Source organism: Neolamprologus brichardi, chromosome 7 (genome assembly GCF_056152115.1).
Source record: "Neolamprologus brichardi isolate AB-2024 chromosome 7, ASM5615211v1, whole genome shotgun sequence".
Lineage (NCBI taxonomy): Eukaryota > Metazoa > Chordata > Actinopteri > Cichliformes > Cichlidae > Neolamprologus > Neolamprologus brichardi.
In genome coordinates this window covers 2,431,234-2,450,668 of record NC_142110.1, presented here as the reverse complement: position 1 = coordinate 2,450,668, position 19,435 = coordinate 2,431,234, and the positions used below count along the sequence as shown (strand labels likewise).

The window sequence follows — 19,435 nt, the reverse complement described above, 5'->3', positions numbered from 1 at the left end:
CAATCAGTTTTTGGTAGTGACTTTTATACAGCCTTTATTTACGCAGTTAAAAAAAAATCTCGTTGACATTAAAAATGTCTTTTTAAAGAATAATCTGGGCAAGAGGACAGCAGACATTGCAACAAATATAATAATAGTTCTGTAAACTTATTTAAAGTTAAAGGACTGGAATGGTTATAATGTAAGTACAATAACATAGAGTTACAAAGATACTTGAAAAACAGGTATTTTATATATTTTATATATAACCCATTTGTAAACCCTGATTACCGAAGTCCACCGAATACCAACATAAGTAAAGATATTACACATATAAAAAACACACGGAAACATATGACATCAGTTTTTGGCAGGCGATCACTATAGGCAGAACTTCTGTCCATAGGATCACTTTTTGGCACAACACCGGGTTAATGCGTTTTATTTGTTGTACTGTCTCTTTAAGAGACCCGGAAATGATTTCCGGTGTGTGGTAACTGGTCGTGGGTCCCAGACAGCTTAACCTCCCCCCGGTAATGACATCCCATCCCGTGATTTTGGCTTTCCGGAGCAGTGTAAGGTGCTGGCGACACCGGGCTCTGCTCAGAGTGGCTCTGGAGGCCTCGGACGTCCGCTGCAGGCGCCGGTACTCTACACATATTCGCGGCGGTGTCTCCGGTATGGAGGAGATACTATCGAGGGTCGTTGCCCCTTTACCTTCCTACGAAACGAGGGACAAATCCCCGCCTCCACCCGAAACTAACAGCCTGGAGTTCATGTACTTCTACAAAAGTCTCGATAAGGAAGATAAACTGTGTTTCCTAACGAAGCTATCACAAGACTTCGGGGTGGACCACAAAAGTGTTTCGGAGCTCGCACTGAAGCTACTGGACACTCAATTACGGGACTTGGCGACCATTTTGCTAGCTGAAGACAGACTCCGGTACACCTTGACTCCCCGTTATAAACAGCTGTTCAGTCATATAAGCAGGGTCGAGGGGGGAGTGAAGTTTCTCGTGGATCTGCGAGCGGATGTGCTCGAAATAATCTCGTCCAAAGCTAGCGACAGCCCGCACATCAGGGTAATACACTTCGTTCACATTTCTACGGGTGCTGGCTTGACTCGAGCTCAAGAAATACCTTTCGCGTTTATGTGTTTGACATTGCCAAGTAGAGACACTGCATGTGACATAACCTGACAGCATCCAACGGTAGCTACAGTATAGCCGCCTGCACACTGCAGCCTGTGCGCTGCCCCCCCCGGTTCATATTTCATCACGGGTTCAGTGCACCTTTGCCCCAGTTAACTCCCCCTTACTAACCATGTAATTAACGAGTCCTTTTTTATCATTCTTAGTGTATGATTGTTTAACATATTGATTAGACGGGGGCTTGTTTGGGACAAAAACACTGTCAAGCTCAATTTCAGAGCTTTCTTCAGACTTCTGCGTGTTCTGGATGGACAGCTCAGCTGATCAGAGCTGTCTCCCACTCTCGAGTTTAAAAAAGACTTTAAAATGTTTAATTCTATAGCTGAATAAGAACTTCTCTGCCGTAGCTACAAAGGGAAAGAACTGAATATTAATCAGGCATGTAATGAATATTTTGAATGCATCCTTTGAAGACAGTTAAGACGGACTTTAAAGAAAAGGCGGCGGAAAGAAACCCTTAAAGATCCCATTACACCGATCCCATGTTCTTCGCCCACTTATAATGGTACATTTGTGGCAGCGCATTTAACCGTAAAGGCAGTCTCACAGGCCTCATCATTCAGGCTTCAATATAATCACACCTTTCAGTTCACACTAGGGTGTAACTGTGCTTATGCACGCTGTAAGTGGTAACAGTGGAATATTTTTAAGTGGGTTTGTCAGCGTGTAGTTCGTGCACTTAGTTTGAGAGTACAGATATAAACACTGTAGAGGTATTCACATCTAAAGCCCCATATTTGATACTAATAGCAATAATAAAATTACCATAAGTGGTTCTGATATCTGATATCTGTTCTGTCATTCAGTGTAATGTGCTAGAAAGTCTATCAACTGAACCTTAGTGCTATGTAAACAAATAAAGCAGTTGTGATTTTTTAACTTACATTTTTTAGAGTATTTACATTGTCAGAGTAACATATTCTTCATGATTTTTCCACAGTTACAACATCGGCTTTATCTTTTTCTTATTGTCTGGTCAGGTGTGGAAAAAGTAAAGATGGAAATTCTGATTACCAAGAAACTGAAACTAGAGAATGTTTGACATTTGTGATGACGTTTTTATTTCAAACTACAACAATAATCGTATTTAAACATAGAAAATATCAACTTGATCAAAGAGCTTACACATGCTGCTGAACTAAACATAACAGAAACTTAAAAAAGGATTTTGTTAGTTACAAGTACTGGTAATTAAATACATGAATTGTTTATGTGGCAGTTCCTGCAACTGCAGTATGTTTACAGGATGACTTTTCTGTTGGTTTCATGTCAGCCTCGGACTCGGAGTTATAAATAACCCACTGGTGTTATGCAAGCATGCTATCATGCTCAAACTGCTTAAACCATGGATTTCATTTACAGGATTCCAAAGACAGAATGTCACATAAGTTTGTGCTCATTTTAAACTTGATGCCAGCAGCAGATTCCAAAACGTTGGGTCAGGCATACGTCTTCAATGAAGAAAGATATTGTCTTGAAGTAAACCTGCATATATCATTCAGCAGTAATGGTATAGATGTAGACCAGTGCCTGCCTATTAGGGCTGCCACAAACGATTATTTTGATAGTCGACTAGTCACAGATTATTTTTGCGATTAGTCGACTAATCAGATCATCATCCATTGGACGTAAAACGTACAGCTTATTGCACCAGCAGCATCTGCTCTTATATACCTATCATTAGCTTACAGCTTTAAGTGTTTAAGGTATGTGCTAACTAAAAATAAAGACAAGATGATAGTTTATTAAATTTTAATGAAAGCTAGCCCCCGGCTAGCTATCGAGCTAGTGGGTAACAAACGTCTCCGAAAACGTCGGAGCGCTTTTGAAAATATGTGGTGTCTTGATAAACTGAGCAGATATTTGAGGTTTACACAGCTACATTCTCGCCTGAAAATATGTTCAACGTTTATTTTGTGACCCAGAAAGAATAATAAGAGTAATATTAACACTAACTAGCTGCCGCCATTGTTGGAAACTGAGCTGGGCTGCGCTATGAATTCTGGGACAGCTTCTTCTTCTTCGGGGTTTAACAGCAGCTGGCATCCTTGTACATGCAGTGCTGCCATCTTCTGTTTCAGTCCGTTATTACACTCTTAAATCCTACTACTTATTCCTGCGTCTTTTGGGATCTTACAAAGCTTCAAACGACGCGTCGACTATTAAATCAGTCGTCGACGATTTTGATAGTCGACTAATCGTGGCAGCCCTACTGCCTATACAATCAGATGCTGATAAAAAGGTCAATTATGACACCAAGAGAATGCATCATCCATGACTTTAAAATTTTAGACCGCAGGCATGCATTTAACTTTAGTCTGTGTTAAACAAGCTCAGGCACAGCGTTTTTCTTTCCTGAGTTTGAACTGTTTTTGTAGTTGGCCATCATAATCAATTGATAGTTTGCAACCCTATTTTTATTTGTTATGTTCAGGTTTTGTACCAAACATGATGAAATCCACAAATTCTTTGCAATTTTATGTTGAGAAAGGTTCTTCTAAAATAGCTGAATTGTTTGCCTGTGCAGTCATTCGCAAAGTGGTAAACCTCTCCACATTTTCACTTATGAAAGACGGTCTCTCCGGGACGCCTCTTTAATCCAATCATGTTCCAACAGGTGCTTTTCTTCCTTTAAGGCACAGCGTAGCAGTGCTCTCAACTCCAAGTCTTTGAAGGCGCACAGGGTGCTATTTTAAAGAAATCTAGATGGTAATGAAAGCACTGGCACTTTGTGAGTGTACTTCACTATATTTATTAAAGGGCTAAAAGACGGATGCCTTTAAGTAATAAGCCATCACGCTGAGGTGCTTTCTTTTCTTCTACTTTTTCTTTTTTTTATTAAGCATTGCACGTCTTTCCAGCCTTCATATAAGTTCCAACTTTTTCTTTTATAAGTTTGGTTTGCTGGCATCGAGCTCAGAATGAGCAAATCTTTCTCAGTCTCAACATTTGATGAAACCTCATTAACATCTGTTTAGTTTTGTGTTAAAAACACACATTTTTCTTTATGTAGCTCATGAAAATGTTTCCCCCCCGATTCTCCAACATACTACATAAACAGGAAGCTGCTGATCTGTAAAATTCTTGTGCTGAAATATGTGAGTCAAAATTAGAAAACTACAATCAAAAGCTATTATAGTTCAACTAAAATGTCTTTTTCTGGTATCATAAGCAGCTATTTTATGAAAGCCTACTTTAGTCATCTTCAACTTCTATGTTTTGCTTTGGAATAGGGATGCACCGATACCGATACTGGTATCGGGTATCGGGGCCGATACTGTAAAATGTGTGTGTACTCATACTTGTAAAAGTTAACCGATACCATGAACCGATACCAACTTATTTCATTAATCAGAGGGTGGCTTGTCATTTCTGTTGTAGTTTTTTAGATTGGCCACTAGGGGGCCAATTATTATTTTATTTATTATTTATTTTATAATTTTTTATATTTTATTATTTATTTAATAATAATTATTTTGTTTGTTTGTTTACAATATGGACACTCTGCGATAATTTAAAAATTTATTTTATTCGCAAACCTAATTTGTATTTATTTTATTCCAAACAGAAGTGTTTATTTATTATTCTGAAAGCTCGAGACAGTGCCAATAGTTCAGTGATATTTTGTTAAATTACAATGTGGAGACTCTGCAATAATTTAACAGAAGTGCTTATTTTTCACTTGAAATTTTTTTGTGGTCATTTTTATTAAGATATTATTTATTATCGGCAGGGAAGATAATAAAACCTGTCTTCCAATTAATTGTATTTGTGTGTGTGTGTGTGTGTGGTAGAAGTATCGTTTTTTGTACTCTGTATCGGCAAGTACTCAAATCCAAGTATCGGTATCGTATCGGTTTGAAAAAATTGGTATCGTTGCATCCCTACTTTGGAAAGCACTGAAAGTGCATATACCTTTGACCTTGCAATCATGTGTTTTCATCTGTTAAGTGCTACTGGCTGATATGTTTTTTAAAGACCCCGATTGCACCGTTCCTGCTCTAACGTGGTTCAGATGTGCTTAATCTCAATAACCCAGGACCACTGAGAGCCTGTGTAGCTTAAAAAGGTCTAAGTTGCCAACAGAGTAGCGACTTCTTCTCAGCACTGGAAACGTTGGTCTTGTCGGTGCCTCGTAATCTTTGCTTGTTGTCACCGCCTGCATTGATTGAGCTAAAAAATGAGAAAAGGTCACAGCCAACGTGAAGCTTTAGTGCCTGCGTTGAAGGTATGTGCATACCAAGGGAGACCTTGCAATCAGAATATGGTAATGACTGTAGAACTACAGTATAGCATACAAGCCTTGGGTACATTCACTTTTTAAATGTACCCAAGGCCGAGTCGCCGTGGTTCTCTTTCATTTCGATTAGTCGGATTTGCATATTGACTTTTGATGTTCCCTCTCACCTTTTTGCTTCAGGCCCTTTCATTTGTGTTCATCCAAACTGCAACTGGAAGATGTTAGCACCAGTCATGGGAATAACGGCGTTACTTTTTGCAGTAACGAGTAATCTAACTAATTACTATTCCTATCGCTACAACGCCGTTACCGTTACTAACAAGAAAATGTGGTTGCGTTACTATTTTCCAACAAGCAGACGGTTGAAGTTGTGTTCAGCTTACAGCATCTTATATCAGCTGCACAGAAGTAGCTGTAAGTAATCTGGGCGCTGCAGCTTTAAGCAGCTGCGCGCTCCCGCGGGCGGCGATCACTTTCTGCCCGACGATCACTTTTTGACAAAACACCTGGAGCTCAGGAGGCAAAACAATCGCATAAGTGCTGCTGTTTGACTGAGGAAGAATAAAGTAGTCGTGGTAAACAATCACATGACCACTTCAAGACAAAGCAACGAGGTGACATATACCAGTTTATAATTAGATAAATAATATAGAGAGATATACGCGTGTTTTTCCTCAATAGTTTCGTCATGTTTACTGTCTTAAGGACAGCGCAGCGAGACCGCTCTGCTTATGTGCAAGAAATTAAAAAACAAAACAAAAAACAGCCCTTTGGTGTTGGTGGAAAAATGCACCATGTCGACCAATCAAAAAATGATATGGAAACATGACATTTGGTTGTTTAGGAAGAGGCGGAAGATTTAGGAGTGACAGAGAGAAAGAGAGCTTTGAGATGTGAGAGATTTGTGACGTTCAGCGTGTTTGTAGTGTGTAGTTAATGCGTTGTCTTGTGTAGTTAGTGTGAAGTGTTGTGGATAGTTTGGTGTTGTGTGTCAGAACAATGAGGCGACTGCTGTCTCCAGGTAGAAACAGGAGTGACTCACCTGCTGCTGTCAGACCTGCAGGTATCAGCTGTGATGTTTCCTTTATAGTGGACAGAAATTATGTTTTTGCAGTGGCACAAATAATTTGTGGCATCTTATTGAAAAAGGGGTAAAAGGTAAATGGCTGCAAATAACTTTGTTGTTTGCAAAACTTGTACATAGATTTTAAAATTGACCATTTATATTTGCATTTAAAGTTATGAAATATGATTCAATAAACATGTTTGTGGTTGTTACAGTAAAAATATCACCTTTTCTACTCGGATTTTATGTTTTTTGTCTGATTTTAGCTCAATTGTGTTAGTACAGTTTGTCAAAATGAAAACATGACTGTAAATTCAGACACGTGAGGTTGAGCTGAAAAGGATGAGACCAAACAAGGCAAAGGAAATCGTTTTTAAAGGTGAAATGTGGAGGAAAATCAAACGTAGTTAAAAATGGCCAATTATACCCTGGAGCCGAGGGGGTTAAACGTTAACGTAATAGTTACTTTTCAAGTAATTAATTACTTTTAGAATATTGTAACTCAGTTACTAACTCAGTTTTTTTTTAAAGAAGTAACTAGCAACTATAATTAATGCCTTTTTCAAACTAACTTGCCCAACACTGGTCAGGACATGTCAAGGATATCGTGTTAGTTGGCTCCCTGCGTGTCAGCGGGACTATTTTTTCCCCTTCGACGCACAAGCTCACAGGCACGCGCCCTGCTGGAGCAAAGGTACTGGCAGGCTCTGACTGACCTTTGAAACACTTGGACAGTCAGTGGTCACCTGGCCTTGTGCAGGCAGCTCATGCTGGCTCACCGTATAGTCACAAAATAACTCCAGCTCGAGAGGCTGCTCGTAGCAGAGGCCGTATCGCCTTACAGCATCAGCGCCCAGCTGCATTGATACGGCTCCAAAAAGTGTCGCTTCATTTTCTTTTTAATGGGTTGCAGGATTTTCTTTTTTACCCCTTCCCTTTCTTCCTGCCATCCCTCTCTCCCTCTCTCCTAACTCGAGGCCTTGAATGATGCACTCTTCCATTTCTAAAGACTCCATCTTCTGCTGGGTCAATGGAATACACATCCCAGTTTGACCTCTCTTTTGTGTGGGTGAAAATTGGCCGCCCGAGCCGGCGGCTGCTATTCCCTCGCGGCGCTGTTGATGTGCGTATCAGCTATCGTAGATTATTTCACTTCTGGCAGCTTGTGAAGTCTGAGGAACACATATATACTATGAAATAAGTCGAAATTGAAGTTTTGCTAAAATTTTATTTCAGGGTTACTTTTGATTTGCTCTTTGCTCAACAGAATCTTCTAGTCTGAAACTTCTCACCCGTACAGCTGAATAATGCAGCGCCTGATGCTTATATGTGGGAATGAATTTCAGATGCTGTTAGCTTTGGATTCGATCGCTGCTCGTGGAGAATTTCAGCCACTGGCTTTTACAGCGTGACTGTAGTTGTGCTTGTTTGCATTAGCTTTTATTATGATTGACAAGCTGGCATTAAAGTAAGCCTGAAGAGAAGCCATCCTATGAAACAGCCAATATAAGCTCTATTTATGTGCCTGAGTGTGTGCACCGTGTGAGCTTGTTTGTGTGTTTGCAAGAGATTTGCTTTAAATGAAGTCTGACCTTTGTTGGAGGACAGGCCTGCTTTCAAATGGCAAGTTGCTTATTGAAGTGGCCCCCTCTACACTTATTGCAAGCTCGAACAAATCACTATTCATAATGTGAAAACATTCAAACTGTATACCGACACCCAAAGGAGCACACATCCAGGCACAGTGTCTAAGATGTGGCCATGAATTGTTCATCGCCACAGACAAACTTCAGCTGCTGCGCTGCTCTAGTCTGTGAGCTCCTAATAAAACAGGTCACGGGCTTGTAAAGCCTGTATTTATCCACTTCTTAATAGGAAAAGACAGTATTTTATTTTCCATTTCCAACTTTTCACTGCAACAGTGAAATGACATTCAGTTAGTGCTTGCATTACTCAATATCGTGGATGCGGTGACCTTCTTTTTCTTGTACTATATTTACTCGACAGAGCAGCTGCTGAGCTGCTCTCTGAAACAGAAAGAATGTGGCGAATGTTTCAATTATCAGCTGGATGTTGCTGTTACAGCTAAACGCTCACCTTTTTCTCCCACAGGACCTGAATGGTGCGCTGAAGAGCTTGCTGTCTGAGTGGTTCTCTGTAGGTCTGCTGCGACTCGAGAGAATCACCTGGCAGTCCCCCTGCGAGATCCTGCAGAAGATCAGCCAGTAAGGGCGTTACTGCGAGCCACGCAGTGTTGTTCCTCATCTTTAACTGTAGAATCGCATCGCAAGCTGTTTTTTCTTCTTCCCTGAAGCACATTAGACAGCACAGTTTAAAAAATGACTGTTTACTTAACCCCTCCTCAGTAACCATAGGGACAGCGGGCTTGTCCACGTGTTTAAATGAACTTCATGAGCATTTAAACGCGTGGACAGGGCTGCTGTAGCATGATAAAGGGAGGTAAAAACTAGGGCTGCCACGATTAGTCGACTAGTCACGATTAGTCGACTATCAAAATCGTCGACGACTGATTTAATAGTCGACGCGTCGTTTGAAGCTTTGTAAGATCACAAAAGACGCAGGAATAAGTAGTAGGATTTAAGAGTGTAATAACGGACTGAAACAGAAGATGGCAGCACTGCATGTACAAGGATGCCAGCTGCCGTTAAACCCCGAAGAAGAAGAAACTGTGTCCCAGAATTCATAGCGCAGCCCAGCTCAGTTTCCAACAATGGCGGCAGCTAGTTAGTTTTAATATTACTCTTATTATTCTTTCTGGGTCACAAAATAAACGTTTAACATATTTTCAGGCGAGAATGTAGCTGTGTAAACCTCAAATATCTGCTCAGTTTATCAAGACACCACATATTTTCAAAAGCGCTCTGACGTTTTCGGAGACGTCTGTTAGCCACTAGCTCGATAGCTAGCCGGGGGCTAGGCTCACTAGAGCCGTGAGAACACCGGACTCCCGCTAATCGTTTTCAAACCCACCGCCGTCTTTCGCTACTCAGGTTAAACATGATATATAAGTCACTTAGATAACTTAAAAATGTTATTGTTTGGCCTTTTCCAGTATTTTATTTGTTCCTGAGTAAATCGGTTTGGCTGAGATTAAAGTTATAGTTTTTACACAGCTGAATAAACGTCAAGCAAACAGCTGATTATCAGAAGCCTGAGATGCTCGAGAATTTACTCCAGTGTCCTGTTATATTTTAGATAGCAAGGAGCAGACGGCTGAGTTTATTAAACTTCACTGAAACAATCTGCAAATTTCATTAAAATTTAATAAACTATCATCTTGTCTTTATTTTTAGTTAGCACATACCTTAAACACTTAAAGCTGTAAGCTAATGATAGTTATATAATAGCAGATGCTGCTGGTGCAATAAGCTGTATGTTTTACGTCCAATGGATGATGATCTGATTAGTCGACTAATCGCAAAAATAATCGGTGACTAGTCGACTATCAAAATAATCATTTGTGGCAGCTTTAGTAAAAACACACACATGCACCTGCTTGCACACACTAGTTTGAAGTACTTGTTGGGAGAAGGTGCTACAGCTGATTAATGTATTTAAAGCAGTCCGACTAGCTGTGCATTTCTCTCTTTTATCTTTACCTAAAAATTCAGCTACAGGTTTTGGAAATGATTAGTAGAATATAACTGTAGCTTTACTCCAGGCTCTAGGGGGAGTCATTTCACTTCCTATTCCCACTGTACAGAAATCAGGTGCACTTTAGAAGGAGGGTAAACAAGGTAGCAGGTGAGACAGTCGACAAAATATTGCAGTGAAATTAGCTGAATGGGCAACATAGTTTATATAATCTAATCTAATATAAATATGAGCCCTATTAAGCGCCCCATGTGAAGCTATTGCTATAAAGATCTTTCACAGCAGCCAGTTTGATGTAAAAGTTTGCAAACATAAATGTTAGTAATCACTTTAATTAAGGCTTTGTAACGCCTGTATTTAGCTTTATATTAATTTGCCTATTTTATGTTAGAATAGCAGAAAAAGAAGGTCTTTTGCAAACCTTTGCAATTGAAAACGTAATATTTGAAATTGAGTAACACAACACTTTTCTCTTTGAATGAAAAATGGGGAAAATGTCATTCAAAGCTAACTGGCTCGACGCAGCTAATCAGACCCACTTGTGGTGGTTCTTTGAGACGCCCGAATGAGATGCCGCTTTTGTCTGAAGGATGCTGCAAAAAGGACGCTGAGTTTTTTTTAAGCTGCTGTGATTATTTAAGCTGGAGGCGTGTAACTAATAACATATCGGTAACCAAGGGATTTGGAGCTAACCATGAGCCTGCCTTCTCCCAGGTATGAGGCAGTGCACCCTGTAAGAAACTGGACCGACCTGAAGCGCAGAGTGGGACCGTACCGACGCTGCTACGCCTTCACCCATGCTGCCATGCCGGGAGAGCCCTTGGTTGTGCTCCACGTGGCTCTGACTGAAGACATCTCTGATAACATACAGGTCAGACTCAGTAGCTGGAGGCTGCTGTAACGGTTTGTGTCCCTTTGTGTTACACGTCTGGGATTTACCGTGTCGGTCCTCCTGTCACGTGACCAGTATGAGGCTTGTAACTGCACATCCCTGTTTAAACAAAGCTTTATGCTCAGCAGTCGCTTCCTTTTGTTTTGTGCAAGCTAAAGGCGGTTTTCACAACACTGAAATCCAAGAATATTTCACAGTGTGCAATGATTTCCACAGTTCTGCCCCAGCGGCTCAAATAGTTGTAGTGAAACTTGCCCTGACAGCAGCTCAGCAGCTAAGAACACTGAAAATGGGTTTACAGCTGCATGAGTAGTGCAGGATTTGTCTTCCTTACTGCAGCCTAAAGAAAAAATGATCTTCTGTCTTTCTTTTTCCTCAGAGTATTGTTCGTGAGTTTGCCACCCTGGACTCAGACGAAGACGTGAATAAGATCAATTCAGCTGTCTTCTACTCGATCTCTTCAACACAAGCTGGCCTGCAAGGGGTGGAACTGGGCAATGTCCTCATCAAGAGGGTGGTGCGTGAATTGCAGGTAAGCGAACGTGGGCTGCAGGTGTTTATATACAACAAACAATCACATTTTCACATTCGTAGACTGACAGAGTTTATCTTGGCTCAGTTGCAGCTACTAGAACTTGAATTGTCTTTGAGGATATGATCGAATTATTCTGAAATGCCTCAGCGTTCCCGTTGATGGGATGAGAAAAACATTTTTGGTTAATTCTGCTAATTAAAATGCCGGCAGCTGTTTAAAATACGATGACATTCCAGATAAGTGTCAGTGAAAGAGATGCAGCAAGGTTAAGTAAACACGTGTTATCTAAATATAACCAGGATGTAGCGAGGCATCCTCAACCTTTCCATTACAGCTAGATAATAACGCCTTATCGTGAACGCACACATGACACAGAGCTCCTCCCTTTCTTCAGGTGTTGTCCAGCTGACCTACTTTCTTACATTTACATCCTTTTTTTATTCTGAATCATAAATATCCCACTTGCAGTAGCGCCTGAATGCATGTACACATAAACAGAGAAGTACTCAGCTGACAGGCAGCACTAACATCTCATCCATCGCTCTCAATAAGCACAGAAGAGCTCTTTGTGTTGGACCACTCGAGCTCGCACTTGTTAAACGATTGGAACGCTGAATGGAAGATCAAAAGCTTCTCTCATCAACAGCTGGGAAATAGCTTTTCATAGCGTATCCTCATAAAAAAAGAAAATCAGGTTTAAAGTGTTTTCATTTTATTTATCCATGCAAAGTGACTGTTTTGATGTCTGCAAGTGGTTTGCTTATTGTCATTGTTATTAATGGAAGCGTGCGGTTGAGTGAGCAGCGCAGATGTGGTATCGTGTTTTCTGCGTCGGCGGTAAAGCTTTGGGTGTCGCACGCCACCGAATGTTATATTGCATTGTTTTGTAGAAGCCTTAAAGATGTGGATTCTGCATTCGTGAAGGCGTGTAAGAGCTTTCCAGCTTTACAGAAATGAGACTTTAATAAAGTAAAGAAACAAAAGAAACGAAAGAAACAGGAACTGGAACAAAATAAATAACGGTACATCACAGACTTGTGCTGTTGTAGCTCTTCCAGCCTCCTAATGCAGATTTCTGTCTCCTTTCTATCTGCAAAGAGAAAGTAGCTTAACATTTGTGAGACACCTGTCTCTGTCCTCTCATCTCCTCTTGACCACTTTTCCTGCTGCTATTAGTTATAAATGTCTACCTGGAAGTGCTGGTCTGACTATTTGCACGCATGCATACGAGCAGATATGCAGGCCTTCAGGTCAGGAGGTGGTTTTTTGGTCTTCACAGGGTTGTGCACACGAAGGTTGATTAGCAAAATGATACTGCTTACTGACCTTCTACTGTAATATACGGCTGAGATGGTGGCTGTGTGGGGGCTTTTTTGACTCAGCACTAGGGCTGCCACGATTAGTCGACTAGTCACGATTACGTCGACTATTAAAATCGTCGACGACTAATTTAATAGTCGACGCGTCGTTTGAAGCTTTGTAAGATCCCAAAAGACGCAGGAATAAGTAGTAGGATTTAAGAGTGTAATAACGGACTGAAACAGAAGATGGCAGCACTGCATGTACAAGGATGCCAGCTGCCGTTAAACCCCGAAGAAGAAGAAGAAGCTGTGTCCCAGAATTCATAGCGCAGCCCAGCTCAGTTTCCAACAATGGCAGCAGCTAGTTAGTTTTAATATTACTCTTATTATTCTTTCTGGGTCACAAAATAAATGTTTAACATATTTTCAGGCGAGAATGTAGCTGTGTAAACCTCAAATATCTGCTCAGTTTATCAAGACACCACATATTTTTAAAAGCGCCCCGACGTTTTCGGAGACGTCTGTTACCCACTAGCTCGATAGCTAGCCGGGGGCTAGGCTAACTAGAGCCAATCGTTTTCAAACCCACCGCCGTCTTTTGCTACTCGGGTTAAACATGATATATAAGTCACTTAGATAACTTAAAAATGTTATTGTTTGGCTTTTTTCAGTATTTTATTTGTTCCTGAGTAAATCGGTTTGGCTGAGATTAAAGTTATAGTTTTTACACAGCTGAATAAACGTCAAGCAGACAGCTGATTATCAGAAGTGTGAGATGCTCGAGAATTTACTCCGGTGTCCTGTTATATTTTAGATAGCAAGGAGTTTATTAAACTTCACCGAAACAATCTGCAAATTTCATTAAAATTTAATAAACTGTCATCTTGTCTTTATTTTTAGTTAGCACATACCTTAAACACTTAAAGCTGTAAACTAATGATAGTTATATAAGAGCAGATGCTGCTGGTGCAATGGATGATGATCTGATTAGTCGACTAATCGCAAAAATAATCGGTGACTAGTCGACTATCAAAATAATCGTTTGTGGCAGCCCTACTCAGCACCCACCCTGGCAGTCGGATACAGTCCCTCCTCCTGGAGGAAAAATCTAAACTTGACACGCTGACAGATGTCCAGCCGCTGTGGCAGAAGTGTAAGTGAAAGTGGTCTGAACGGGACTCACACTAAGCAATCTTAAAGATCTTGAGCTTTGGAATCGTTCCAGAGCAACGAAGCAACGTTGAAGAAGAGAGCTGGCCGTTTAAATGAGGAAATAACTGCTTGTATGTTTATAGCAGTGAATGACTATAGATGTATACATCTTTGCCTGCCTGTATACTCTATTAGACATACTGAACAACAGATCAAACATTATTAGAAAGAACAGGTGGAAGCCAGCAGGTGGGTGTGAACTGTAGACAGATATGGGTTGCTGTTGGATGAGGGTGTAGCCATCGTTAGCACAGTGTCACTGTAACTAGTTATCTCATAACAGATAAGAGAGATAAGATAAGATAAGATAAAACTTTATTAATCCCTCGGGTGGGTTCCTCTGGGAAATTTGTTTTCCAAAAAGCACAGCACCGACATAAGTTACAGAGTTAAGAATATTATATATATATATATATATATATATATATATATATATATATATATATATATATATATATATATATATATACACACACACACATATATAAATATAAATACAAAGACATATATAGATAAAATATACAAAGGGGATAAATAGAATAAATAGGAATAAAAATAAAAATAAAAATACAAGTGAATTGCACATTCAAGTATGGAGTCTATTGCACCGCTGATTATTAACAAAAAGTATTGCACAAAAGGTGATTGCACAGTGAAGTGGAGAGGCACTACAGCTCAGTTGTTCCCCCCTCCTTTGTCCTCCTGTTTCCCCCCCCTCTCCCCTCCAGAGAGGAGTTAAACAGTCTGATGGCGTGTGGGACAAAGGAGTTTTTAAGTCTGTTGGTTCTTGTCTTTGGGAGAAGCAACCTGTCACTGAACAGACTCTTCTGGTTGTTTATGGCCGTGTGCAGAGGATGCCCAGCATTGTCCATAATGTCCAGCAGTTTCTTTAGTGTCCTTTTCTCTGCCACTGACACCAGAGTGTCCAGCTTCATGCCGACCACAGAGCCAGCCTTCCTGATCAGTTTCTCCAGCCTGGATGAGTCCTTCTTTGCTGTGCTGCTCCCCCAGCACACCACAGCATAGAACAGTACTCCAGCAACCACCGACTGGTAAAACATCCTCAGGAGCTTCCTGCAGATGTTAAAAGACCTCAGCCTCCTGAGGAAGTACAGTCGGCTTTGGGCTTTTTTGTACAGGTGCTCTGTGTTGCATGACCAGTCCAGTTTATTGTCCACCCACAGCCCGAGGTACTTGTACTTGTTGACCACCTCCACCTCCTCCCCCTCTATCTGAACCGGCAGTGGACCTGCTCTGGACCTCCCAAAGTCCACAACCAGTTCCTTAGTCTTTGAGGTGTTGAGTTGCAGGTGGTTTGTGTGACTCCATGCGACAAAGTTCCTCACCAGACTTCTGTACTCCTCTTCCTGGTCATCCCAGATACACCCCATGATGGCTGTGTCGTCTGCAAACTTCTGAATGTGGCATAATTCAGAGTTGTAGCAGAAGTCAGAGGTGTACAGGGTGAAGAGAAGAGGGGACAGCACAGTTCCCTGTGGTGCTCCTGTGCTGCTGACCACAGTGTCAGACGTGATGTCCTTCAGCCTGACGTACTGTGGCCTGTCGGTGAGGTAGTCGGAGATCCAAGCCACCAGGCAGGGGTCCACCAGTAACAGTTAGCCCTACCTAACAGTAGGTAGGGCTGTTATATAACGATATATATAAAAACGTCTATCGTTTGTTTCGTGGTGTCGCAAAATAAACTGTTTACGGCAATATTTTTTCATGGTTCTGATGGTCACTGTAGTTTTTATTAATTTCTTAAAGTTCTCTCTTTATCTTATATTTAATATAACCACACTACGGACGGACAAGCGCCTGTTTTTATGCGTTGTCGTTAGCAACAACGACGGTAACACCACCGCATATCCACTTATTTATTTTCCACATAAACCTTTCACAATAAAGCTCAAGATCCTGTTGAGACTTTTCAAAATAAACTGAATCACATGAACAAGTGTGCAGAGTGTCGCGGGGGGGCACAATTGGCTAATTATGGCTAATTATGCTATTTATCTTGCTGGTTAATAATGTATACAGCAAGAATTATAATTAACTAAGTAAAATTTAATATCAAACACACATACTGCCCTCCTGAGCTAACGTAAGCTTTTAGCTCTAGCTGTCTTTAGCTTTAGGGATTTTATTTATCATCATGATAATATCAACTGCTTCATATACAAAATACTTTATAAACGAAGTCTCTACGAAATGTATTTAAAAAGTGATTTGAAAGAAGCACAGATTCAGCACTCCTTATCTGCTCAGGCAGGTCATGAAAAAGCTGAGTAGCCCTGGTGGCAAAAGCACGGCTGGATTTAAGCCGCTGCCTTAAAACAGCCAGAAAAGCTCCAACTGAGGAGTTGGAAGCTGCAGACGGGCTCTTATGGGGTTAATATTTCTGCCACGTAGCTCGGGGCCAGACCTAGATGTGTTTTAGAAGTGCAAAGCAAAATCTCCAAATGAATTCTGAAAACTTACGGAGAGCCAGCGGAGAGAAGAAGAAGGGTGAGGGTTTGTCCTAAAACTCGGATCTTTACTCTGGTGTATTGAAATTTTTGCTTCATGGCAGAAAAGAGGGAGAAAAACCATGAACATGTGTTTGCACTGGTTTCATCTGCACGTGGTTCCTCGACCAGAGTCGGTGTTTCCAACATGCTATAAAAGGCTTTAACATAGAATCAGGGAGGCAGAATGTATTCTTCTGTTTGGCTTCAAGAAATCTTCTGGACAGTTTTCCATGAATGGGAATCCCGACGAGTGACTGCAGTGCTTTCCTCAAAGCCAGCTGTGGCAGAGGTTTCTCAGCTTGGCTTCTTTAGCGTTTGTAAAGGTGAAGAGAGGAGCAGCGTAGCACCAAGGGAGCACTCTGATGATTGATAGATGACAGAGGGGAAAAGAAAAGGTCACCGTGGTGATTTAAGGTAAAGAGGACGCCCTGCTTGTCTTTGTAGATTGGACCCCGGAGCATAGTTCTGGCACCGCTCCATCTTTTCATCTATACTCTATCCTCCCAGTTTCTTTTTCCTCCTTTCTTCCTGTTTCTGTCCTGATTCGGGGTTCCTTCCTGTTCTGTAAACACTGCCCACTCCTGACAGGCTGTAGTTAAAAGTAGAGGTTAGAATAAGGAAGTGCAAAGAAGTACAAAGGCAGCAGGTGAGCGAGAAGGTTGGCTTTTAGTGTAAAAGGGGCCGAGGGGGTCGAGATCAAGGGGGGAATAGAAACAATGTTGCAGAACAAGGCACGCAGACGGCGACGCGTCCCTCCAGGGTTCGTCTGACGCTTTCATCGGCAGCCTTTCACTCCTCTGCCACATTTGCTCCGTCACTTATCAACCTAGACGCCGAAGCACGAAGATGGGCCGGGGAGGGGAGGGGGGAGTGTTTTTGTGAAAGTAGAGAGGTAGTGGGGTGGAAGAGGACTCGTGAGATGGGTGAGTGGGTGGGTGACTGGTTTGTGCGTGGGCAGACAACAGGAGGCAGAGACAGGCGGGGGCGGCTGTTGAAAGAAAAGGACAGGTATTAAAGGTGCAGGGGACAGAGGAGGTGGATGGAATAAGAGGGAGGTAAGGACAGAGAGGGTCATCCATCTCCATCAGGAGGGCAGCATCATGAAGCAGAGGAGCTGAAGGCCGAGCAGCTGCCCGGGAACAAACATTTCTTTTGGTGTTTTGATGCTGAGGTGAGTGATCGTCACTCCTTTTTGCACTGCTGCAAAACTGGCGACCTTTACATCCTAGTAAAGATAAGATCTGTGCTGCCTCGTGCGTGGTCTCTGTTTCCTCATTCTTTGCATCACCAGTTGATCTTTTTTCTTCTTTCCGCCTGTTTGGAAAGGTTGAGGCTATTTCACAGCTTTTACTGCATTAATGCACATGATTGTACAAACTGTAAAAACAGGCCTTTTTGAATGAATGAAATTCGACTGGATGTAAATAGGTCATGGGTATAACTCTGCCTCTCTTCTGCCTTCCAGAGCGAGTTCCCCGTCATGGCCCAGTTCTCCAGCCTGTCACCCATTCCCGGCTTCTCCGCTTGGCTTCAAGGCCTGCTCAGCCAGTGCAGGAAGGAGGGCCGTGCATTCGATCTGCTCTCTGAGGAAGAGTGGAAGGAGATACAACACGCCACCGATTCCACCCCGAGCGTGGATTCCCTTCGCAAGCTCCTCAGCTCTAACGAGTGGATGCGTTCAGAGAGACTGTGCGGCGTCCTGGAGCCCGTCCTGATGCGTCTGTGCGCCTGGTACCTGTACGGGGAGAAGCGGCGCGGCTACGCTCTCAATCCGGTGGCTAACTTCCACCTGCAAAACGGCGCTACAATGTGGCGGCTCAACTGGCGTGCCGACACCAGCCCCAGGGGTGTGGCCAACTCCTGCGGCATCATGGTGAACTATCGTTACTTCCTGAACGAGACGTCGAAAAACAGCGCGCGCTACCTTCAGAATAAGGTCATCGCAGCGTCAGATCAGGTGCTCGGCTTCGTGTCCCAGTTTCAGAAGGCCAGCAAACTGTGATTAAGCGACGGGGACACGCCCACCCGTTCTGTTCTGCTGTTTCGATCGATTATATATTTGTGAGAATTTCTTGGCGTGTTTAATAAATGTTCAAAAAGCAGCAGCTCCAGAAGAACCGCTGAGCGGATGTTGGTCGATATTATTTCGAATTGAAACGAGAGCATTTCTCACGTGACGTAACGCTCGCCATCTGCTGTTTGCCTCATTAGATTTCTGGCCGAAGCTGTTTGATATTGTGTAAGTGATTCCCAGGACAGACTGCAGCTAATGAAGCACGAGGCATCCATCACTGCTGTAACATGTTCTTGGATAAGAGTCTGTGTGAAGTGCGAGCAGCGAGGGAGCGCAGCTACTGGAATAAATGATGTTTGGATTCTTTCATTTGGCTGAACTGTCGTGTTGCAAATATGTCAGAGGATGAGGTAGAAATAGTTCTTCCTGCGCTCGGGTTTATCTACACCTGCTGCTTATTCCCACTAAAGCTCCGTACACAACGACATGAAATCACAGACTGGAAATATTAGTTCATATTAAATAACACTAAAAAAATTTGATTTGTTTTGCGCGTTTGTTACAACTGCTTATATTTTCCAGTTAACTGTGCTCGCTTTAACCCAGTGGGCTGGACCCTCCTGGTAGCTCCATTCAGGTGATTTTTGGGGATAATTTAGCCCACGCCTACACACACACACACACACACAATTACATATGACCAGCGTCTCTGGAGAACCATCGCTGATGTTCTAAGTGCTCTGTACAGGTGCCAAGCAGGGCTCGTATCAGCCCACACCCCATTGTTGTGAAATAATATATCACAGTAAGTTGACTGTGAAATTACATTTTATCTCTCCAAGGAGCCAAACTTTCTTTTC

The 19,435-nt window shown here is 42.1% G+C and overlaps 1 protein-coding gene across 1 annotated transcript; it reads left to right on the top strand.

Moving 5' to 3' along the window:
* The first annotated feature begins 456 nt into the window (after positions 1 to 456).
* On the top strand, positions 457 to 18,942 carry mlycd (malonyl-CoA decarboxylase). The gene is made up of 5 exons (XM_087842807.1): positions 457 to 1,061; positions 8,609 to 8,721; positions 10,826 to 10,982; positions 11,383 to 11,535; positions 18,027 to 18,942. The coding sequence occupies exons 1-5, from the start codon at positions 516 to 518 to the stop codon at positions 18,561 to 18,563; spliced, it is 1,506 nt and encodes a 501-aa protein (XP_087698933.1). The 5' UTR covers positions 457 to 515; the 3' UTR covers positions 18,564 to 18,942.
* Positions 18,943 to 19,435: the final 493 nt, after the last annotated feature.